Source organism: Ceratina calcarata, unplaced genomic scaffold (assembly GCF_001652005.2).
Source record: "Ceratina calcarata isolate Rehan_Ccalc_2016 unplaced genomic scaffold, ASM165200v1 scaffold78.2, whole genome shotgun sequence".
NCBI lineage: Eukaryota > Metazoa > Arthropoda > Insecta > Hymenoptera > Apidae > Ceratina > Ceratina calcarata.
The window spans coordinates 162,899-186,224 of record NW_017179105.1 but is presented as its reverse complement, the minus strand read 5'-3'; the positions used below and the strand labels follow the sequence as shown (position 1 = coordinate 186,224).

Here is a 23,326-nt window from a genome sequence, read left to right as displayed (position 1 = left end):
GCCGCTTCACAGATGGCAGAGGGATCAGTCGTTCCGCCGATATAAAAATAGAACATTCTCAAGATAGAACGCATTATAACAAAAATGAAACGATAATTGCGTTTAACGTAACGACGTCGGATAAGAACGCGCGACTCGCTCGAGACAATCCCGCTGAAACGTTAAACGCGTACGAATTCGTGGACGTGCTCTCTCGCACCAACAGACGTGTGCTGTTAAAGGATTAAGTCAAGGTTGTTTCATTTATGAATTTCTGTTTATTGATATATTAACAGAGTGTAGATTAAGTACACGTGATAAAGGAATTCAAGTGAATTTGTTGCGCAGCAATCAGATAATCAATCTCCGGCCGTAGTTGTCGTCCGCTAACTTATTTGCACATTCTCCGTAGGAGTTACAGTTTTAAAATATCTGACACCAGATAGTCCGTCCGGACGCCGACTGCTACTACCGCAAAACACTTTTGTCGATCGACTAGAATCGACCCTTCATTCGGAGAACATGCAGCCGCAAGAGGTTCGGCGCAGTTCGGCGGTATGCAGGAGGCGGATAATGAGTTTGTAGGTCATTCGGATTCGATTGCACTGAATGCTGCAGCACGAAACGTCGTGGAAACGTACCAATGAACTCCGCACGAGCAGGATGCCAGAATCACGAGGAACGGTCGTCGTCGTCGTCGTGGTTAACTTACAATAGGATGGTACAATTTTTCTACGCACGTGTTTACAATTGTTAAATAGAATAAACGATGCCAATTTCGTTCCTTTATTCACGAGACGTAGCGTCCACCACGTTTCATGTTTTAATAGATCTTAGATGCTACTGTCATAAAAAGGAGCTTCTTTTTTCTCGTTCCGTCAAGTAAAGTACCACACGTCTTGAGTAATTATTCATCATGCTTTCATTAAAATAGGTACGTGGGCCAGCGTGCCGGTCGAAGATAGGACATCATCGATGAACCGGCAAAGATCGTAGCCCTAAAGACCGCGCGGTCTTACGACTGTTACATGTTTTTCTTACACGCGATCTGTATTAGATATAGAGAACGTGATTAGAATCATGACGAAAAGGGGTCCGAAAGGTGAATGTGATTTGTATGTACGCGGTTTACGAGTGCGTGAAGAATAGTGGGGTGCAGTGATGCGCGGAGCGGCCACTCCGCAACGCTCCCCTTTCATTAGGAATTCAGAATAGTGAAAGGAGTGTCGTAATCTTAAAGAACTGAATGAGGAGACGGAGGAGACCTCCACCTGTTCTTGTCATCCGCATAACACGCGGTCCTCCAGTCTCGCGAGCGCACGACATGGAGAAAGTCGAACGGCAGCTGACTTCTTCGTAAGTTATGTTACGATGTTACAGGGGGACCCCAAGAACTGGCCTGCCCCACGGTCGACTGGCAAACACGTCACTTCTCGAGACCCAGAAATGCTGAAGATCGCTCCGTCTAATATCGGGCTTCCGATTCCACAGAAAAGCGAAATCAATATTGCTTCGTCCTGTCTGTAAATTTTTTAATCACGAACTCGTTCGTTCGTATTCGGTAGTAATCGATGAAAGGTCAGGTCTGTTGGTTTATAGTACATATTGCAGATATGTACAAATTCCTTTGCAGTATCTGCTCTCTAGCCAGTAATTGCGTTTATCGTTACTGGACGATGGAGCAATGTCAAAAATCGAAATGGTTTTTTAGATTTACGTGGAAGAGACTGTATCAGTAGTGGATAATATCAGAAGCCGCTGGAGAGAGTTTACTTATCGAACAACATTTGATTTGAATATCCTACGGCTACGAGTTGCAGTAGCTTCAGATATCGGTAGATAGCGGCACGATGAAATGTTTGTGAAAGTGCAACCTGAAAATATCAATATTTCCAAGACAATTCTGCAACTGTGCAACTCAAGATATTAGGAAACAATTAGATATCTATTTCATTATTAAAAAACTACTTTTATTATGTGTTACATTGTGTCCAATAAATGTTTGTTACAAATTCTTTAATCGTAAGACGCTGTTGTGACACCGGAAGTAGTCAGAACGATACGTACTCTACGAAAACTGATAATATTCTGAATTCTTGTCGGGCTATTGAAGCAGTTTCATAGAATATTTGCATGAACATGTCGCGACGTTGTACAGTAGACAGAAATTGTTCATTCTCGTAATATATTTGAAGCAGTAGTCTTTGTAACGTCGCATGCTGACAACGAATCCGGTAAAGGTGAAACCGCCCTTTTGAAACGTTCAAATAGCCGTGGCGGCACATTACATTACTACGTGTCATCGGTAAATATACTTTCTAAGTGAGAATAAGAGAATTTCTGCACGTGGTTCGTTCTGAAAAAATACTCGATTCATTTTCGCGTGGTTTTCGAAATAAATTTGTATGAAATTTTATCGAGAAATTCGTCGAAAGACGAACCGAAAGATTCTGTACAGTCAGGTTCAAGAATAATCGCGTCGGAGATAGCAGAGGTCTCGGTTAGATTCGTTGGACGATAAAATCGAGCGAGGGGTTACCCAAGAGATATTTTCCTCGTGAAAAACTGACACGATTTTGTGAATACAGCGTTCCTCTACGGTGGACGGTTGACAAGTTATGCGTTTCCGAAGATCGCTTCACGCGAGCATCCTTCGGGAACGCGTTGACCATTACTGTACCTACTAAAGCGAGGAAGAAACCAAGTGCTCGTTTCGACAGTCGCGGCCTATTAAAATATCGCACTGATTGGATGCAATTATACGTGAATGTAAATTTTTTCAGATATGATAAACATTTATTATATAATGTTACTACGTGTAGGAGCAAATATACAGATCGTATCGTCGTCAAACTCGAATATCGAACTGACGTCTACGTAAATATTCGTACGTGTAACACTGGAAAATTATAGATAATGAAATGCCCGATATTAGACGACAGAGCATGAGAAATATTTGGAACTGGTTGAATGGCATTAATCCGCAACTAGTATAGTTTCGCACGGTGAAGCTGGAATAGCGACCGATGTTCAATAAAATTACATAGTAGTTTTTTTGGCATATCTGTAGAACGTATACTGATTGTCATATGATGCGACTCTATATACCCAACGCAACGAATCCCGGAGTGGTCGGTTTGTACAGTCATCGCCAGGATGATTCGCGGAGGGATCGTGAAAAATTCGATTTCGATCTGTTAAATCACAATATTGTGCATGGGGCGTTATGAGAAACTTGTAGAGAAAAAAAAACTGACCCGATTTGGTGTATATAGTATCCCTCTGAAACGTCCGGGTACGATGTTATGGATTATTGAAAATGTATATTCTGGAAGAAACGGCAGTACGTAGACGAGTCGACTGTACCGTAGACGCCACCGGCAGCCACGAGCGGTCGCTTGAGGTACAGTCATCTTCGAAACGATCTCGCGAACGTGTTTGCGTTAGCTCGAAATAGGTTCGTTCGATCGCAAAATTACGAGCGGGGCGTCATGAGAAACTTGTAGCTCGTAAAAAACTAACACGATTCGGTGTATAGAGTATTCCTTTTTGACGCCCCGTTACCGAGTTATTCGTTTTCGAAATTCGATAAAGGCAACGTACATCGCGTTAACTGTTGGGCGCTAGTGTACCAACGGACGCTACGGGAGTCCGCAGCCGGCGTAGGTTCAGTTAGCAGCAGGACGCACAGCGAGAAGCACGAACATGGCTGATATCTCGAACGAAGAACTTCGTAAGGAAATCACCGGTAAGTGGCGATATCCTTCGATTTACCGTACTCCAGCGGTCGAATATCATAGAATCGGCTTTGCAATTATTCGTGCTGCGAATTGTTCGGACGTTCGCGTGTGGGAATGGATAGGAAATCGTACTCTTTACTCTTGCGACATGACGACTTTAGCGCGTACGTATGTGACGAAGTGGCGTGCCCCACGCCGGCCATTACAACCGTGAGCCAACCGTATTTCCATCTACGTGCAGCCTTGCCGAGGCACCGCATCGCCAAAACGTGCCGTGTAAACTTTCCAACGATTTTTTTGAAAATTATTCGACGCCTTGGAAAAATCCCGATTTCTCGTTGGTTCTCTGAGAAATGAACGCTTTCCCCGTCTCTCTCTCTTACAGATAGTACGCTGCATGACGCGTCTCGATGTGGTGGCGCGCGCCTGAAGCCATCGCATGCTTCGTATCTCGCTCTTTCTCTTCTCTTTCAATAACGTCTTTTGCGTCGTAAGCTAAAAACCAATCTTAAAAATGGACCGTGTTTTTGCTTCGTACGACACCGCGATGTATCCTGCTCCCATTTTTTTTATTCTGCCCGTTCGGATCTGGCCACGTTCTATCGAGTTTTGCCCGCCCGATAGCCTCGCACTTACAACGTTTCCCCATTAGGTTTCCTCGAATATTCCGTGGCTCACACCTTTTCCCGCCGTCCAATAATGGTTAACGCGACCTCGATACCCTTTGTTTCTCGTATTTACTCGCGGATTCCTATAAGAAGTCCGAGCCGTGCCACCGATTCCTCCTGTCGTTCATACGCGATTGAACTTTCAGCGATTTTCCATCGTTCCACAGTCCGACGTACTGTACGATCGATCGGCCGATGCAAAGAAAGCAGTTTTAGAAATGCGATCGATTCGTTGTATCCGCGGTACGAATCTTACTTTCAGAAATTTTACATTGTACGATACGCGTAGAATCGGTAACCGGCACAATGAGCAGCGGCCATTTGCGTTCAATATTTACTACCTGACGCGGGAAACTACATCGAACCACGTTTCATCCGCCGTACACATCTCCGAGTACTACGTTGTTGTTTATGACCCGCTTCACTTCCTATTAACAAAATGGATGTTCCTGATATTTTTTTAATAACTTTAAATCAATTAAACATTGAAATATAACGAAATTGAGTTCGTTTCACGATAGAATTAAATTTGTTTACGCGTGTCTCTCGTACGAAAAAAATCTTTTATTGTGTTTTCTAGCTATCCTTAAGGATGCGGATCTCACTACTATGTCTGCTAAAAAAGTGAGGCTACAGATCGAGGGAAAGCTCGACATCGATCTTACTGAAAGGTAATTACAGCAATCATTTATGTATTTAATAAAAATATAAAATTTCCAAGTGTCGTATTGGTTCGAATTTTAAGTCGATGGATACAACAGGCACTCTTGTAGTCGGAATGGCTCGAGAGTGAGTGTACTTGTATCCTAGATCAAAAGGGAGGATCTCTGTGTGGAGCTGTCCTTTCAAAAGCGAACCACCTCGTTCCTTCTCCGACATATATTCTTAGCTTTCTTCGACTTTCACGTATTTTAGATCGCGTTTGATATTGATCTTCTATGAAATTTATGTACAGGAAAAAAGAAGTGGACACTTTAGTCATGGAATGTTTACAAGAGAAACAAGACGGAGCCAAGAAGAAAAAGAAGACTGCTAGTGAAGAGTCCGAAGACGGTGAGGAGGAGGAGGAGGAGGGATCCGAGGAAGAGGAGGAGGAGGAAGAAAAGAAGCCTGCGAAAAGAAGCCCGGCAAAAAAACCAGTAAATAAACGTAAAAAGGGATCGTCAGACGACGAAGAGAGTGCAAGCGATGATGACGCAAGCGATGAAGAATATAGTCCCAAAAAAGCAAAAGCTACACCCAAAAAAGGTGAAAATTCGTGCTCGTCAAGAGTACCCGATATATTTTTGATCCGATTATTTTAAATGACGATACATTCCTGTTGTTACAGGCAAACCGGGTAAAAAAGGGAAGAAGAAGGGCAGCGACAGCGACAGTGACGAAGACTGGGGCAAGAACAAGAAAGCTCAGGGTGGTGGAGCGAAGAGAGGAGCGAGTGGAGGTAAAGGTAAAGGCGGTTATACCCGTGCCATCACATTGTCTCCAGAACTTGCTGCCGTCGTTGGAGCCGAACAAATGGCTCGACACGAAGTCGTGAAGAAGATCTGGAGTATTATCAAAGAGAGAAATCTTTATGTAAGTTGACTTCATACGGTTCTTCTGATTGTTACATCGTTCACCTGTCTTTAATATCCGTTCTCGTTGTTTTACAGGACCCTAAGAATAAGCAGTACGCTATCTGCGATGACGAATTGTTAAAAGTAATTGGAGTAAAACGTTTCAGGACTTTTGGTATGATGAAATACCTTAAAAACCACTTCATAGATTAAATCATCTTCGAGACACGAGTTATAAACATTGTATAACATATTCCAAGGTGCAACGTGCATCTCTCCATCTTTCTCACACGATACATACATAGATATACAAAACATACAGACACAAACATATTTCTTGCGACTTAAGACTCTAGCCATGTTTACACCATTCCGACGAGTTCTGTTGTCCATGGTAGCTGCTTTCTCCCTCCCATTGAATGTTCGTGGCAAGTAGCATCTTGATTTTATGGGCATTATTCGAAGTGCGGCACGTCGTTGCTGCCCAAAACGTTTCACTTAATGATGACCCACAAGTAGATCCGGTCACTGTCCGGAAAGCGGAAGAGCCGGTACCATGGACGGGCGGGCAATCTTACGACACGTGGAAACCATTAGAATGGCCGATAGTCAAGCTGGTTTTAAGTCGATTCAGGGTTAACTTTTTATCATTTACTTGCTTTATGAATGTCGTAAATAGCTGTTTTCTCGCCGATATTATGAAAATGCAGAGTGCCGTCGTGGCAGTAACCTAGAGCAGTAACAAGATAAGCTTCTCACTTTTTCGTTTTTAAGTACGATCTATTTTACAATTATGACTCTTTAAGATTGAATGAAATTTCAATGTCGTCGTGATCTTTTGCTAATGCGATCTGCCTCCGAAACGTTACGATATTTTCGTTGCATTTTTAATGTTGATTGATTTTCGACAACGGATGGCAATAAATTGGAGAGAGAAAGGGAGAGAAAACATACGGTAAAATGAAATTTAGAGAATGATACAAAAACTGAACATCCTGTACCTCTTCTGTATAATAGTTACATTATACACTGACATTATAACTAAGCGAAATTTAATTGTATTATCGTGTAATTACTAATTAATTGTCGTAATATAGGTTTCTTGGTGTAAAAAAATTGACCTAACTCTAAGACTTAATGCTAAAATAATGTATTCAGTGAAGGTAACGAATGCATATTAAAAGTCACAATATGTGCAGCACTCGCACAGTGTTGAATAGTAGAGAATAAGGTAGGCTGATGACGCGAGGTACGGAGTTTAAATTCTGTTGGTGAGGATATTCATACACCGTATGAAAAAAAAATTCGTGTATTTTGAATATAAATTATAGGACTGCGCTGGCCTAAACTTGATAGAAGCCACACGAAAAATTATGAGAGACATTCGAAAACAGGGAATAACAATTTGTCTTTTAAAGGAAGTAAAGTGCGGATTGTACCCTGATCTACTCCGTGGATGTATCTGAGAATTTCATTAAACCATATTGCTTTTTTTTTTTAAAAAAAGACAAGAAACACGTCGCTTTCAGCCTTATTTTGTCGGCGGGTATCCTCGTACGCTCCTCTCCCCAGTATCGTCCTTTATCTATCGCGCATTTGCAGTTTTACAAATGCTCGAGCTCGTCTTCTAAGAAAGATAACACGTGTTGATTATCGTCGCGTCTTCCCCGTAAGCCAAATATATACGTTAACAGCTTCTTTGTGTTCATGTAATTATCTCTTCTCGTTTGAACTTCTTTATCCCGGGGCGGAGCAACTTGTACGTAAACACCATATCTGAAATTGGACTTGTACGTTTGTGTGCTGCGTGTTACGCATCTGCTTATGCTTGCCTACGGAAAAAAGAAACAAATAAAGTTCTCTCTCCCCTTTTCATCGTCGTTTAACACCACTCACCAAGTGTAACGCTTTACTCCTCAGTTCCCACATGTTCGAAGAATAATTCTGATCGATCACCGGTGGAAGTATATGCAAATCCGTTTGAACCGTTTGATGTTGGCACGTTTTCAACTGAGGCCCCTCTTCCGACAGCCTTCATCGACAGCATTCACGTTTTACAAAAATCAACTAGAATCTTTCAGATTTAATACTTACACCTCCTGCGCTTGTAAGGCCTGTACGTCGTCTCGCACTTGAAACAAGTACACGTATTCGATGTGATTCCGTATGAAGTCGAACGCATCATAAATGTACCTGCGACAATATTTTTTTTCTTCCAAACCTTGCGGCTCGACGAATTTGTAAGAAATACCTGTCAGGATCTTGGCCAAATTGTTCGGATGCCATCCGAGAGCTGAACACGTAATATTTTCCCTTCCATTTAGCGACACCGTTGTTCGGATTTCCCGGAATCAGCGCACCCCTCCCAACGACGAAACTCCACGCGCAAAATCCTAAAAACTATAGGAAATTGATTAATCGAAACTAACTTTAAAATAGTCGAACGTACTTCTAAATTTATATTCTCAAAGTCCTTCGTTTCGTTGGGATAATACATCATGCATTCTCCGCATTCGGCTGAAAACGAGTCGAGCTTGCATTAATATTAGTCGAAATTTATGATCAGTTATATTATTTACTTATTGTTTCTCCCATCGACCGTTCTAATCTCTCCGCATCCGTAAGAACCTTCTCAGTAGCCACCATATCATTTAATATCGTTTCGTTGTACACCTCCAGATGCTGTTTCAAAATCTAGTTTAGTTCATCGATCGCGAATGGAACGTCGAATAATTTTATTACCCTCGCGCCTAGGCCTTCCAGTTTCCAAAGGAAGTTATTAATACTGCTCAGCGTAACCACTTCGTCTTGGAGTCCCATCCAGATATCGGCTAGATCGATGAATTGGGGCTGAACAAGTCGAAAAACAAGACTGTAATTGATTAATATACGGTTGGAGTAAGGAACGAACTCTTACGTATACTTGGACAGTAGGAATGGCAATTCTGTATCTGACGGTGTCGTGAAGTTTGAACAGACGTCCCTGAAGACGTTCCATCAGACTTTGTATTTGTTTATCGCTGCACTCGGCATCGTTCAACAGCTTCCTGCAATGCAGTACGATTATTTTTTTAAGTTAGCATTGAATCATTGCGATTGAACCTGACGTAGATCTCCTGTTGCCGGCATGCCGTCAGCATTTCAATTGCCCAGTTCACATTTTCAACAGTGAAGACACCGAACGGTATTATCTCCCTCAAGTAACTTATCTTTTCCACGGCTGCAGTAAAACCGTATATCTTGGTCATTAACTGTGTCAGAAATCCCATGATAGTTTCGTGAGTTCTTTTCACGGCCTTTTGCAAAATACCCGGCACTGTACGCAGAATTTCTCGTTAGCTAGAAGTAAACTGTTAAACGCTTAACAAATCATACTAACGATCATCGATGCCTTCGCCACCGCGTTGGCAATCTCTGTTAAACAAACGTATCCCCGCGACTATGCACATTAATTCCATCAGCTGTTCCTCTTTCTCGCGTTTAGACATTTTCACGTATTGCTCCAATTCCGAGGGCTGAAAAACGCTTTGCAACGCTACTGAAACCTCCCTAAGAAATACGATGTCGAATAGCTTCGATTAAAAATGAAATCCGCAGTCCAACAATCAAGTCCACGTACCGGAGTACGGAAGGTACAGTGGGATTTCCGAGACCGCTTAGGATCGTAATGACCACTAACATCTTTTGATATAACTTCTCAGCCTCCTGCAGATTGGCAATTTTTTCGGTTTGACAGATTTCTGCTACCATCGGTCCAGTTTTCATATGCAAACGTAATCTATGCCGCTTAACAGTTTCAGCTAATCAAATAGAACAAATGTGAATTTAACGCAGCGCGTTTATCCGCACGTTTCAAACTCGTTCTTACCCGTGCCATGATAGTGTTTGGCAAAATATAATTGACTTTTCAACACCGTTAAACTCGGCTTATCTTGATCGCATATTTTATCAGTCACGGCCTTAACAATTTTTTCATTGCTCTCCTCATCGTCCGGTTTAACTTCATACGCGGGATTTAATTGAAGTAAAGACAGCTAGAACAAAGTCGATCTCCTCAGACCGATTCCGTAGGTTAATGGAAAATTCAAATTTCTTACGTACTAGGAAAGAAACGATATCCTTGGCCGTCTCTACTTCGCGTTCCTTGCACTCGGCCACTATTTTCTTCACCAACTCTCTTCGTACATTTTCCAGTCTTTGTGATTTCATGTTGTTAACAGGACACGGCTTGTAACGTCTCAATCGCGTTTCCACCGTACAGTTTGATCGATATCCCGGAATCTCTCGTTTAGTTTGAGAATCCAACACCCGTTTAACGTGATAAAAGAAGATTGTGAATTCGTATTGAAAAATCATTTATTTTTGTTTCATACAAATTGTTACATTCATGATACAGAAAATCACTGCTAATTTTCGCGACGCATTCATTCTCCCTTTTTTCTATTCAATATTCATCAATGCTCGATAGATAATTACTATCATCGATTAAAAACTAATAAAAACGGTATCGTGAGACAACAACTACGAATGAACATGTTTGAATCGAAAAGAATTTGGCGCTGTTCGCGTTCGGCGAAGTTCGGCTACGTTCGGGAGGTTCGATGGAAGGTCGAGACGACGAGACTTCCGTGTCGCAGTCGCAACCGTGTACACCAGCGGAGCAGTCGGGTTTGTCGTGTTGGGTGGTTAGTATCGTGCGGTGTGTGTGTCACGAAAGTCAAACGGTAAACGAAACGTGCGATAAACCGCAGTTGTCATGACGTTCGCGTGAGGCTTGGTGCATTGCGAATATCGCCGCCCGAGAACCATGAGTGATACCTGGTGCTCGAATCCGCGGAGTGCCGTCGTTGGTGTGACGGCGCGGTGTAAATTGGTGCTGCTGGTCTTGGTGCTGCTCGCGATCCTGCCTGACGTGTACACCGAGACCTACGGTGAGTTGTCCAAATTCGTTTATCTCTCTTTCTCTCAAGTTTCTCCGTAAAACGAGACGGAGACCACGGACTGGGTTCGCGTGCTGTTTGACATTTTTCAATGGCGCGGTAAACTCCAACCTCGTCCCACTCTTTGCATTTGTTTCGAGCGCCTCACGCGTCTCGAGTATCGAAAATAGCTAATGTTTTTAACTTCGGGTCTCGTTCATACATCGATCAATCATATCGAATCGTTATATTAAATGTAACATATCTTTCGTGACAATTGCGTGTATATTACGATGCTGCACTTCGTGCGCGTCTACATCTCTCACTTTACAAAGTTATCCTGTGCCTTCATACTCATATAAGATTCATTGCACTACGAGCATTTTCCAATTCTCGGACAGAAGTAAAATATGCAAGCTGTTTCGTTGCTTTAGTCGAAAACTTGCTTCGACCGAAGTTCGACGTTTATTATTTAAATGAGAGTTCGCGTGCACATGTACTGGTTTTCGAATTTATAATTGAACAACGTGAGAGTAGTGTGCAGTCTATAAATTTCCGACAACGAGGCCGACTAATTGTTATTTTTAAGGTTAGTATCGAAAGTGTAGCGACTTGAGGAATAAGTCAGATCTTCAGCTGGGTCGATGAAGATTTACGAGCGTAAGTAGCTAATACCGTGATTGCATCTACGATTTATGAGCACTCTGCTTTGATCATTTACTTACCACGGAAAGCGTGCGTCCAGTGTATTATCTCTATATATACAACTTCAGTACGATACTCTTATATCAACTTTTTTCAGAAAACCGTAATTAACAAGCGAAACTGTAGGTAGAGAGAAAGAAATACTGATTATTTTAAAGAAAAATACGGCGAGGTGCAATGCCACAGTTGTGCCCGTAAAAGTGGCAAACGCTGGCAAGATATTGTTTTCCCCGAGTGACAAGCTCATTGCATACGGGAACAATATACGCTAACGAATCTCATTCCTTGTCCTGGTTTCACAGCGAGACAATATCCTCCGTTACGTTTCCTAAATGCAGGAACGAGCTTTTAGAGTAGAAAAAGTTAGCGGTAGGAGGAACAACAACGATTTAATTATTCGCGACGGCTCTCGTTATTTTCTCGTCCTTCTCAGAACGCTCGCCAGGCCGTGAAGGTATATCGTTGAGAGTCCTTGAGGCTGGCTTACAGCTGGTCCGTTCATCCGCATGGATTTCGCGCCTTACTACTTCTATGGAAACCCATTAAAGCGCCTATTCCATTTCGCCTCGCGTCTGTTCCCGACAACAAATAATAACGAGACTGCCATATTTACAGTCAGTTGTCAACGAATCCAATAACGTCTTTGTCCTTCGGTCTCTGCATAATTTCTACGCGTTAATTACGTTTGCGCAACAAAAGAATCTATGCGAGTAAGTTACTATTTCGAACGACGTTGACGACGAGACTGGGCGAATAGTAAACGATAACGAACAGGAAGTCTACGCGCTTTTGTACGCTCATTCCGCGCAATTGCGGTTTGATCTAACAATAAGCTAATTAACGGACCTCATTGGTAGACGTCGCGTTATCACGCACATTTCTTTCTCCAGCGACAGAAACGAAGACGTTGCTCGGTGCATTAGAACAAAAAGCGAGTGGGGACAGAGAAAGCTCCGTAGGTTGAACGTCTGGTATGATTCATTGGGACGAGACGAGGATACACTCGAAGATCGGTTGGCTCTAATCGATGATTAATCCATCCTCCTCCTCGAAGGCGTCGAAACGGTCGAGTGGTTCTTAGAGTTGACGAGGTGTGTACACGCACACACTTACAAGTTAGTTTTATAACTTTCGAAACCGTGTCATCAACTCTAGGCCAATTGTACCGATTATCATGCTAGATAAGCTAGCAGCGTGCTCGCCAAGCTAGTCAGCGAAATAAAGTACTACAGATAACGATAACATCCGAAATTGGTGATCGCGTTGCCAGAACACCGGTTCCGGCCGTTCTATCATGAAAACAGTTTTCGTTTTCATCGCGTTGTCTTTACTCCCGGATTCGGAGTACAAAGCGGCTCTCTGTGTTACGTCAAACACAATTACGCGTTTCTTCGGCATGGCCATCGAGCAGCGGGCATGTGTCACGTAGCATGAACGACTTCCATTTCCATTTCCCAAATCGTCGTTCCGCTTTCCCTGAGACGCGAAAGCTATTTGAGAATCCGTAGTTCATTGCCCCCTTTCTCTGTCATTGATTTTCAGTCGGTTCGACTCCATTTACCTATCTTCGACGATTCGGTTAGACACACGGAATGAATAAACAGAATTACCGGGAACACAGAGACGCGGGTCGCGTTCGGTCGAACGAATATGATTCACGGACAACCCGCTCTGTATTTACTCGTAACGAGTTAAATCGATTCTCATCAGCGTCGATTCATTAAAGTGGCCGGTCATAATTATTCTAACCGGCGTCTAACGGGGATTCACGCCGACTTCCGCTTATCCGTGACTCGCCCCTCTCTATTATTAGACCGTTAGACCGTCGATGTATTTTTAAGAAAATTTAATGTAATGCATATGGCGATGATAAAAATAATTCATTCTTTAAATTGTATAAAAATCTGCAGTCCGACGATGTCACATTCCATCGTACGCTGTCGTCTAGATATACATATAATATATTATACAATATTTCGCGTAACAAATGTTCGATCAATCGTATGACGACTGATCGAACGTTCTTGGCGCTGTTTGGGCAGGGTTGATTAACGCAAAAATCAATCTCGATTAGTAACTGTAAAACAGCAATCGTGTTTTTCTTCGGGAGAGCGCACGTGTTCCGCGATCGCGTAAATCGTAAAAGGTTGTTGCGTAGCTCGTTGCCGTTACTCACTCTCCTACTTCCGTGAACGGACAACGCGTGCCTTTCGTTCGCGAGGATATCAGTGACTGTACCATGGAAACGGTCTTTGATATTTTTTATCTCAGCCATACGTTCGCCGTGGTCGTTCTTCAAAGTACGTCCTTTTTCTGAAATAAGTGGGCGAGCAAAGAATATGACAGAAGGAACGGAGAATTGCGAAAACCGCATTAAATGGAAAACAATGACGAGTCTCTGACTGTGCGCATCAATAATGAATCGATTCGGAGAAAATAAAAGTTTAGCGTCGTATCAATGGGTTTACGTAAGAACAAGTTTACTCGCGTTTGCCCATTCACATCGTCGTGGATTTTTTATTTAATACGAGCAACGTCTAATAACAACAACGCCTAATCTGGGTATTGGAACGGGGACAGTGGAATCGAGAATAGAGACGCATGAATTATCGGGATAGTATTAGTGGGGCAAATGTCAGCGTTTGTTTACCCCGACCGAGCAAACGCTCCGATTCTCCCCTAATTAATCGACGCAATTACGATTGCCGTTATTAACCGAGTATTATACTGATTGACAAACGTGCGAGCAGTTTCTTAAAAAGAAATTGCTTAAAAAATCGAAAGATTGTCGCTATACATTATTTTACTTTATTCTGTTTTGCTATATTCATCTTGGTGCGTAACAGTTTCCTTATCATAATTTCAGATCAGATAATGGGCAGGTTTGTAAACACCATTGATCGGTGTTTAGAGCTTAGACGATGAGGGAAACGTTCCAGGGAAACTGGAAACACGTGGGATTGATTGAACGGTTTTGATTCGCAGCGGGGCTGCTGGATTAAGCGTACCCCGAAGCTGTGACGGGGCAACAATGCGACTGCGAGAAAGGCAATGGAAGAACCTCCACCGCGCCACTTTACATTCTTCTTCATTGTCTGGCCGTTAAAACGAGCCGCCGTCGTGTCGAGATCACCGTCGGGCAAGGAAAAAACTGTCGTCTGACGAGGGTGCGACACCCCTATTCGTGGTGCCACAAAATGGTTTCACAAAAACCGCTGCCTCTCGGCCATTTCGCAGTTTTTCACTCGTTCATGTTCATTTCTTCGATCCGCGTACCATTCTTGTCAGCAAACATCAAAAGTTCAAATCGCGATTAATTGCGTTTGGAATTAAGTCCGTAACGAGTTCGATTTATTCTGTCCCTCGTGAAAGTTTCGTGAAATTTTCTAAGGACCACGAGGACCAGTTTAGTCGGGTGTTTAAGTAAATTCGTTATGGGAAGGCAGAACGAAAAGCCGATCAGTTGGCCCTCGCCTTAAGTTTTTACGAGATCCTGAACGCTCGGTGGTCGGGCTAATGGTCTATTCGCGAGAAACTTTAACAAAGTGCTTCTTACGTCGAGGACAACAGCGTGATTGTTAAAAGTTGGCTGTCACGAGTCGCCGATAATGGCGTAAAATACCTCGTGCGCACGTAGCGTCTATCAATGGTCAGGTACTAGTCGTTTCTCAAACAAATGATTTCCGTTGATCCTGCGGCGAACGTGCTCCGTACTTTTGTTAAATTATACAACGATTTCCCATTCGGATGACGCATACGCGTTTACGGAAAAAGCGAGAACGGTGAATGGAAACGATCGTAGGAAATCTCAATTACAGAGCGGGGATTTAAAACAGCGGGAGGAAAGGCGAGCCGTTGAGGCTGGGCTGCTTAGCCAGCGGGTCAAGAGCGTTTAACGTTCAATGAGAACGAGGCGACGAAGAGGCTCGTGCCACGTGTGGGCTGAATTTTATATAAACGATACGTGGCAGTGGTGGGCGAGCCGTACCAGCCAACGCGACATCCGCACATAAATTGCCGTTTTACTTGCCCGAAAATCTTTTCGTTTTCCTTCAATTGTCCAGTTTTCAAACAGAGACACGAGTGAGAAGCCACTGTCAAATTTTCAATCGAGATTCTACCCTTCCAACGTTCCATTAGTCGATCAATTAAAAGAATATTTGTTATCAAATTAAAAAGCTGAAGCTTGACGTGAATATGAAGAATTACAGGCAGGTTTGGTTATTCGATTCGCGAGTAATGAAAGTTTCATGGTTCGACCTTCGGCGATCCAGTAATGGATCGTCCTAGATTCTTTCGTAGGTGTTGCCAATGTCGCATTGATTTTGAAACGTACGACCGTGAAGGAAAACTGGATCCGGTACCAGAAAGAGAAGCTGCTCGTTCCCCTTAATCTCGTTGCATTCGAGTTAAAGCGCAGTTGCGTGCGTAACATATGATCGTTTGCCGCGATCGTAAAGCTTTCCGCTGCGTATGTACCCGGATTTTAAATAAAAATCCAGCTGCGGCATATGGGCGCCACGATCTCCCACTAAATTACTATCAGTTTACTCTTTCACCCTTTTCTCCGACGCTGGCTGCCAGCGTTCCAGACTGCTCTAACGTATATTCGACCGAATCCCATGATCGTAATTTAAAAGATATACGATTGCAATTAACCATTTGAAATTTTAAACGAGTCAGGAGCATCGATCACGTTAAACGTTTCAATTTTTTAAGTTGTGTGAGCCGTGAGATATTTGCCAAAAGTTTGAGAAATCTAATGAAAATTCGTGTCCAACATTTGAGGCAATGAACTTTTAGAATTGATCAAATTCGACTTAGAATTTATAAAGTTCGATCTGTTCATAAGCAATGGTCATGAGCAATTTCTAGTATTCTAATATATAGTTTTGATTAGACGTGGTATATAATCATTTGTCTTTATTTCATAATGTAATACGACGTAAAAGTCAGTCGTACAATTATTACTAGCCTCATTGTTAAAAGTGGCTGTTAGTCTCATGGACAAAGAGGGTGTATTGACGTTGCGGATAACGTAAGGCAATCGTCGGGTCCCGTTCATTGTACTTCCGACTCCTATTGAAAAGTCAGCTATTTCCTTTGCAAACACGCTTGGCCGGAACGAAATTATGCGACGCGTGCCATATGCTATGACCGTCCCGTGAAAAGCTTAGAAACCCTAGTGTACTCGATTCAAGCTGGAGGATAATCACGAGGAGACAATGGCCCGAAACTCGTTTCGAGTTTCGGTTTACGAGGGCGACCGCTTAATCGCCGATCTCGATGTCACGTACCGTTACAGATGTTCGACACGCGTACGCGTCGTTCGACAATCCTGTTAAATACTTGTTGCTCGTCTTCGAGTTCACGCATTCTTTCATCGACTAGTCTTCGTCGCATCTGATTACAGAATGTGAAAATGTAATGAACGTCCGTGATCTGCAGAAATGCGGGACGTCGAGATAATCATGTCACTCTGTCGGTATAAAAGAAATCTCAATCCAGATCGTATTTTTTCAAACGTTTTACTTTGTATAAAAATCGATATAATTTATGCGAACAAAATCGTACTTGCGATGTTTCTTGTGAGCCACGAAAAGGTTTGAAAGTAGCGTTTTAACCGAGCGGATCGGGAGTCCCAAAGCGTCATTCGAAAATGTTGGTCAACTGAAACCCGATCGTTGATAGCAATATCTGGCAGCGATCTCTGCGCTTTACGAGATCTTTTATACTGAAACTTTACGAGACAAACATTTCGACCGAAGGTCTCTTTCATTCACTGCGAGTCGGTCTTTATCGTTCTCGTAAAATCCAATCGCTGGTCAACGCACCTGTTTTCGAAAAAACGACGCAAGTACCAGAAGGAAAACTGATATCGTCATCTTTTATTTCATCTTCTAAATCGAAACGTGTGTATTTTAAGTAATCAAATAGTTTGTCGATAGATTCTGCCGGGTGAAGAGCAGTGACGATTTTGGATAAACAGTCGAATTCGATTCGAATAACAAGTTGAAGTTCTTTGTGCGACTCGCGCGAGTTGAACGCCGCTGGATGGCTTCGGGCATCGAATTTCGCGATTCCCCGAGTTTATCCGCGCGAGTCGGACCATTTTCCGGGGACGATTTAGCCGCGTTCACCGGATTAATTTCAACTCAACGCGACCGTATAATCGATTCATTCCCAATCCGCTCATCTTCAGGTACACCTTCGTTCAGAATTCGTGCGTTTGTCAGCTGCTAAAAAAAAGTTTGACGAATATTCGACTCGGAGCTGTCTTAATTAAAATTGTACGAATCGTTGCATAAAATGGGTAATTTGTATCACAAGATATACACTTCATTTCCCATTTCATTTTTTAAATTTTATTTTCTTCAACTTATAATAAGTACTTGTGAATGTACAGACAATTGAAGAAAAAATTTTCTTCGTGGGCAGAATATTAATAGCCGGAGAGAGCTTTGTACATTTCTGTCTCCCTTTGTACATGTCTCTCCTTCATTTTTAATTTACTGATATCTGTGTTCTCCCGACCCGACCCGATGCTGCAGCAGCGAGCTAATCCTCCAAGCGGGATTTTTACCGTCCATTGGAAGTCCGGACAGCTTTGCTTCCTCCCTCTTTAGTGCAGCAGGAATTAAATTTCAAAAATATTTTCATGTTCCTTTGACGGTAGCCGAGCGTAACAATTTTAATTCCAGAAGTACCTCGACTTTTCGATTCTTTCTATGGTTTCGAGCAGGCATTACACGCTCGAGTGGATGCCCGCTGAGTATTTGAAAGCCCAACATTTACGTACACACCCGTTCATAAGTCTCTTAGGACGCGTAAAATGTACGGTTAGTAAGAATATGAAGGAACAAATTAAAACTCATGCACGATACCATTTTTTATAGGATTTATTAATGAATTATTTAACGATTCATCATATTAATATGAGAGTGGTGATTGCTATTCCCAGTTATTAAACAATTTTATTAACACTAGAAAGACTGAAACTTAGTATTGTATACCTATATTGCCCAAAAGCAGTCAAAATTAATGCATTGTGAAAGAATAATGTGTAAAGAAATTTGTCTAAAATTAATTTTTAATATTTTTTATATTATTTACAGTCATATAACAAGTTATTAGTAAATGTTAACAATAAAAAAATTTACTTCACTTGGGAAAAAAAATAATTTATCCATTATTATTTGTACATTTGCCCAAAACCAGTCAAAATTACTTCCTTGGGCAATCTAGTGTTAAAACTGTCCATTACTTACTGTATGATTCTGATTTCAATGAAGATCGTACTTCGTCAGACGTTTTACTTGGAAGTATCGTAAGATTTTTGGACAGGGATGTACGCGTATACCAGTATTTTTTTCTCTCTACCCTAGATTCCTCCCCAGATCGTCGTATCGATTCGCATCTGTAAGCTTCAAACGGAAACCATGATAGCTTCGTTCTCGAGTATTGCTGTTTTAGTTTCCCTTCGAATTTCTCTGTTGTTCTTCAATTCTTCGGTGAAATCCCCAGTTGCCGATTCGAGGAAAGGGTTTACAATAGAGTTTGGTTATAAATCCGCGGGATTAATCGGATGCTCGTCCCCAACCCCCTCCGCCCCCCAGCAGACTCGCTCTCTCTGATGGAGCAGCGAGTCGGACGAAAATTCGGGCCGTTCTCGGTTGCATCGGGAAAAGCAAACTCCGTGAAACTCGGTTTAAAATTTGCTTCGATCACGGGGGCCCTTCCGAGCGATGAGGACAGGTCGGGCGAATAAATGTCTCTCTGGTCCGAGGTAGAAAATTGTAAATGGTCTGATGGACGCGGCGCATCCAATTAATCAAGGAGTTCAAGTTCGTCAACGCGGCCCGGGTTAATTGCCGTAAATAGGCGTCAAGTGCTGGTTTCGCGTCTTGGATTAACCGCTCCCCAGTTTTCCACCTCGTTTCGTCTCTCCACGATTTTACTCCCTGGTCTACCCGTTGTCAGACCCCTCGTTAATACAGCGAACAATCTTCACTTCTATTGAGAGAAATCCTCGTCCTTAAACAACAAACTCCTTCAGTATTTCAAGTCAAAAACCGGAAGATTACCGCAACGATAACCGTATAATAAGCGTTTGTAGAAAACATATAATAGTAAGTCGATTCAGAGTATCAAAAGCAGAATTGCTATTGTTATCTAACCAATTGCAATCTGACATCATCACAAAGCTTTTGTTTCATACAAAAAGGAGAATCAGTCTACTTATTATAATTGTTGATGGAACGTTGCCTGTTTCTCTTTGAGTCGAGAAACCGTCAGCTCGCCAGACGAAGAGAGGTCACGTCGTCGATATTTCTGAGCTAGGCAGACGCGGTGTTTTCCGATTCCAGAAATAACGCCGCGTCCCTTTCCCTTTTTCATCCCCTTATTTCCGCGCTCCGGTTCCCGTTAATTTTATCCCGAGCGTCGACGGAATGGGATTTCTTGACGAGGCGAATGAAATAATAAGGGGAGGCCGGGACTCGAGACGAGGATTCGGTCTTTAAAAGGATTCCGCTTTTAATCGGGTCACGTTTTAATGAACTAAGATAATCGTTCTGAATAGAATTAGACTAGCTAATGCCCGCGATTAATTATGTACCGATTCGATCCATCCTTGGCAAATCCGACGAGCTTTCTCCACTATTTGCTGGTTATTATCCAAGTGTACCAAGATTTCGCTCTTTAAAACCTCGTTCGGGTTTGGGCCAGGAAGAACGTGGGAGTATATCTTGTTCATTATCTTTGCCTCGTTTACGTTATCTGCTCCATCCCGGATAACGTATCTGTTATTCCCGCGCCGGTTTGTGTGTCGCTTCCTGTCTGCTCGCAGAGTTTCATTCAATTCACCAGAAAGCGTTTGGTCATGGTCAAGTGGTGAATATACACAGCAGGATGTGTAATTTCCTACATTATGAACATTTTTAATTACGCGTCCCCCTCGGCTTTTCTTTCAGCAGACGGTTCATCGGTATACAGTACAGACAGTTTGTCATACGTACAGCTAGTAACAACGACGAAATTGAGCCAGCTACGTGCATGTGTTAGTCTCCCTTAGGGGGACAAAATTCAAAACGAGTAATAAGCATAGAGTTAGTATAGATAGAGTAGGCAAGACATAGGCGCGCGCGTGTAAGTGGAAACATCAGATCGATAGAAAGAGAGAAAAAACGAACTTGGTATTATTATTTCTTCTCTGTTTCGTCGTGAGAGAAAGATAGCACCACCAAATCCAATTTCCTTTCTCTTTTTATTCACCGGACACCTACCTACCGGGCTTGCCTACTCTGTCTATACTAACTCTATGGTAATAAGTCAACATCTTATTTTTTCGATGCTCGATCTCGCATTGATATTGTTGGATTTTAACATAATTTTGACGCATCAAAATAAAAATTATGTTAACGTACACACATTACCACCATCTACATTAAAATTCTTTTTATTTTGACGCGTCAAAATTGTAATAAAATCCAATTAAAGTACCGATGTCAGATCAAGCATCGAAACAATAAGATGTATACTTATTACTCGTTTTGAATTTTATCCCCCTAGGGGAAACTAACACATGCACGTAGCTGGCTCAATTTCGTTGTTACTAGCTGTACTAATTCAAAGAGCGTAATTCAAATATTCTTAAAATAGTTTCGTCGTACGAGTACTATAATTTGCAATCGATCTTCGATATGTTATATGCGTTCGATCTTCAATTTCATCGGTGCCCGAATTTTAATGAGAGCCAGACATCACGGTTTGCCATCTGACCGCGATGATAAGAGCCTCACTCTCAGTAGTACAGGTCAGCTGATTCAGAAGTTCGCTTCGTACCGAAACTGTTTCGAAATCGCACGTGGTCTCCGATACAAATAGGAACATAATATCGCATGCTCGCATATATAACATATCAGATCTTATCGTCATTAATTTGAAAGCATGATGTCATTTGTTACTGACACAGAAGCATTACTGAGAGTATGGACTATAATCATTTCGCGCTATCAAGTAAAACACTATGTATGTCGTGTTGATGTTTATGCTAATGCACAGTATTGTTTGCCGATTCAGCTGCTTTTAACTAATCCGTATCTAAAGACGTGAAATAGCTAGGAACGTATTGTAATCATCGCGTGATATCAGCTGATTCAGGAGTAATTTGCATAACGGAATTATTCTCGAAACTCAGACTCAGGCGCGGAGAAGCAGAGGCATAGTACATCATCGGTTCTCAGTATCAAATATATGATATCAGCTGACACCGCATGGATGTTCGTTCAAATTCTATGTGACACGCGATCGTACGCGACGTGATAATAATGTTCCTACGTTAACGAGCGACCGGTGATTGATCATGGCAGTAATTAGGATAAAGAAGAAGCAGAAGAAGAGAGTACGTTGCGATAAAGTTTCGAGGATGCGACCATTAACAACGGGATAAGAGCGAACGAGAAATGCGACGCCTCCTGTTCGAATAATGGATTTTCGATAACAAGGCACGCGGGGCAAGGATGGGGAGACTCCTCATTTTTCGATCGTGACGGAGTAATTATTTTCTTGACGTGTATCGATACACGGTTTCAATGAGCACGTTAAACCCGCTTATCAATAAAACGTCTTACAATTAATTATTTGGAACAATTCCGTCTGGGAGAAGTAAATTGTAAGCGACTGTGTTTCTATCGCAGAGTGTCGAGACTCGCTTTGAAAGGGAAACGAAAGGGTTCTTTCGAGTCTGGCTCGCGAGGGACGTTCACCAAATTAAGAAGCGGTTTAGGACGGTAATTAGCAAAGAGGGTCATATACCGGTACTCGGAGAAAAGTGCCTCAGGATTATCGAGGAGTGCTCTTATGCGTTCAGGACGCGTAGTACAGCGAGAGCGGGTGCGATGACACACGCTCAATATAAAACGCGGTGGTGTACGGGTCACGCACTCTCACGCACACCTACCGGCCGACCGGCGATGTTTGTTTCTAGAAAGATTTCGAGTCACACGATTTGATAAAAGCTGGCACGAGACTGGTAGCTCGATGGTAAACATTTGTCCGATTGAACACGAGTGAAATGGTAAACAAAGTTGTACGACGGCAAAAGTGTTTCGTCTCTCATTGTGTCAGCCGTTGACTCCTGCCCGACGTTTATTCTTAGTCCGAGACACTCTATTTATTCCAAGCTGTTCCCTAACATTAGAGACAGAAGCCCGTAGTTCAAATTCGAAACGGCCTCGTAGCCATCCCTATCTTCCCATTTTTTTCTCTCTGCACGCACGAACCGTGGGGGAGCCCTAGAGACAGCCGCAGAATTTTGGGGATCCGAACGCGACTGGTATCGATCTCTCGCCGCGGCTGGAATTCCTCGGAACCCGCTTGCCTGTCACTTCTTCTCCACCCTCGTTCACTCTCGTAAGGAACACCCTGGAATATCGAACGAACAGAAGCTGAACCGGCCACGAGTTACGATCAATTACGACCGATGCGGGCGAGCTGCTGGCTAAACTACTAATAGCTCGGTCTACTCTCAAAACGGATGCGCAGAGATCACGGCGAAACCCGTCAATGATCCCTGACGATCAGCTTTCGCGACGTTCCATTATTTTTATCAGAAACAACGTGTGTTTCAGAAAAACAGAGAGTTTTTCGCATCATTTAAGGATGTATTGGCTATACAGTCAATCCCAAAAGTTTATGCACTTTAGAAACGCATTTTTAAAAAGAAATTAGATGTCGGAAGAACATTGCTAATAATAAAC

At 42.5% G+C, this 23,326-nt stretch overlaps 3 protein-coding genes and 1 long non-coding RNA gene across 5 annotated transcripts in view; 3 read left to right on the top strand and 1 right to left on the bottom strand.

Moving 5' to 3' along the window:
• The first annotated feature begins 39 nt into the window (after positions 1-39).
• On the top strand, positions 40-1,353 carry LOC108630732 (uncharacterized). 2 transcript variants are annotated; one of them, XR_003389882.1, is made up of 3 exons: positions 40-233; positions 392-700; positions 914-1,353. It is a non-coding gene; the product is annotated as an uncharacterized LOC108630732 (long non-coding RNA). The 2 variants fall into 2 exon arrangements; XR_001916895.2 differs by lacking the exon at positions 914-1,353 and having other exon boundaries at positions 48-233; positions 392-768.
• A 2,269-nt stretch (positions 1,354-3,622) lies between these two features.
• On the top strand, positions 3,623-7,460 carry Non2 (upstream activation factor subunit spp27 homolog Non2). Its single transcript, XM_018034193.2, has 5 exons — positions 3,623-3,727; positions 4,968-5,058; positions 5,343-5,635; positions 5,718-5,962; positions 6,040-7,460. The coding sequence occupies exons 1-5, from the start codon at positions 3,685-3,687 to the stop codon at positions 6,154-6,156; spliced, it is 789 nt and encodes a 262-aa protein (XP_017889682.1). The 5' UTR covers positions 3,623-3,684; the 3' UTR covers positions 6,157-7,460.
• An 87-nt stretch (positions 7,461-7,547) lies between these two features.
• On the bottom strand, positions 7,548-10,172 carry LOC108630509 (cilia- and flagella-associated protein 206). Its single transcript, XM_018033847.2, has 13 exons — positions 10,045-10,172; positions 9,812-9,977; positions 9,563-9,743; positions 9,323-9,492; positions 9,046-9,259; positions 8,861-8,990; positions 8,686-8,793; positions 8,523-8,625; positions 8,393-8,460; positions 8,195-8,343; positions 8,038-8,136; positions 7,840-7,975; positions 7,548-7,775 (listed from the first exon to the last, which is right to left on the bottom strand). The coding sequence occupies exons 1-13, from the start codon at positions 10,150-10,152 to the stop codon at positions 7,548-7,550; spliced, it is 1,860 nt and encodes a 619-aa protein (XP_017889336.1). The 5' UTR covers positions 10,153-10,172.
• A 353-nt stretch (positions 10,173-10,525) lies between these two features.
• Positions 10,526-23,326, top strand: part of Meltrin (disintegrin and metalloproteinase domain-containing protein meltrin) — a 46,748-nt gene continuing 33,947 nt past the window's right edge. Inside the window, exon 1 of the mRNA XM_018034315.2 lies at positions 10,526-10,874. Within this exon, the coding sequence (XP_017889804.1) occupies positions 10,751-10,874 (124 nt within the window). The 5' untranslated portion in view covers positions 10,526-10,750. The remainder of the gene's footprint in view (positions 10,875-23,326) is intronic.

What these genes read in the sequence shown, in the direction of transcription:
- Non2 (XM_018034193.2), top strand. Translation starts at nt 3,685, where the DNA reads ATGGCTGATATCTCGAACGAAGAACTTCGTAAGGAAATCACCG. An exon ending in ACTTCGTAAGGAAATCACCG is followed by an intron (nt 3,728 to 4,967) that starts GTAAGTGGCGAT and finishes TGTGTTTTCTAG; the next exon opens with CTATCCTTAAGGATGCGGAT. An exon ending in TCAAAGAGAGAAATCTTTAT is followed by an intron (nt 5,963 to 6,039) that starts GTAAGTTGACTT and finishes GTTGTTTTACAG; the next exon opens with GACCCTAAGAATAAGCAGTA.
- LOC108630509 (XM_018033847.2), bottom strand. Translation starts at nt 10,152, where the DNA reads ATGAAATCACAAAGACTGGAAAATGTACGAAGAGAGTTGGTGAAGAAA. An exon ending in CAAACACTATCATGGCACGG is followed by an intron (nt 9,744 to 9,811) that starts GTAAGAACGAGT and finishes CTATTTGATTAG; the next exon opens with CTGAAACTGTTAAGCGGCAT. An exon ending in GCCTTACAAGCGCAGGAGGT is followed by an intron (nt 7,976 to 8,037) that starts GTAAGTATTAAA and finishes CTGTCGATGAAG; the next exon opens with GCTGTCGGAAGAGGGGCCTC.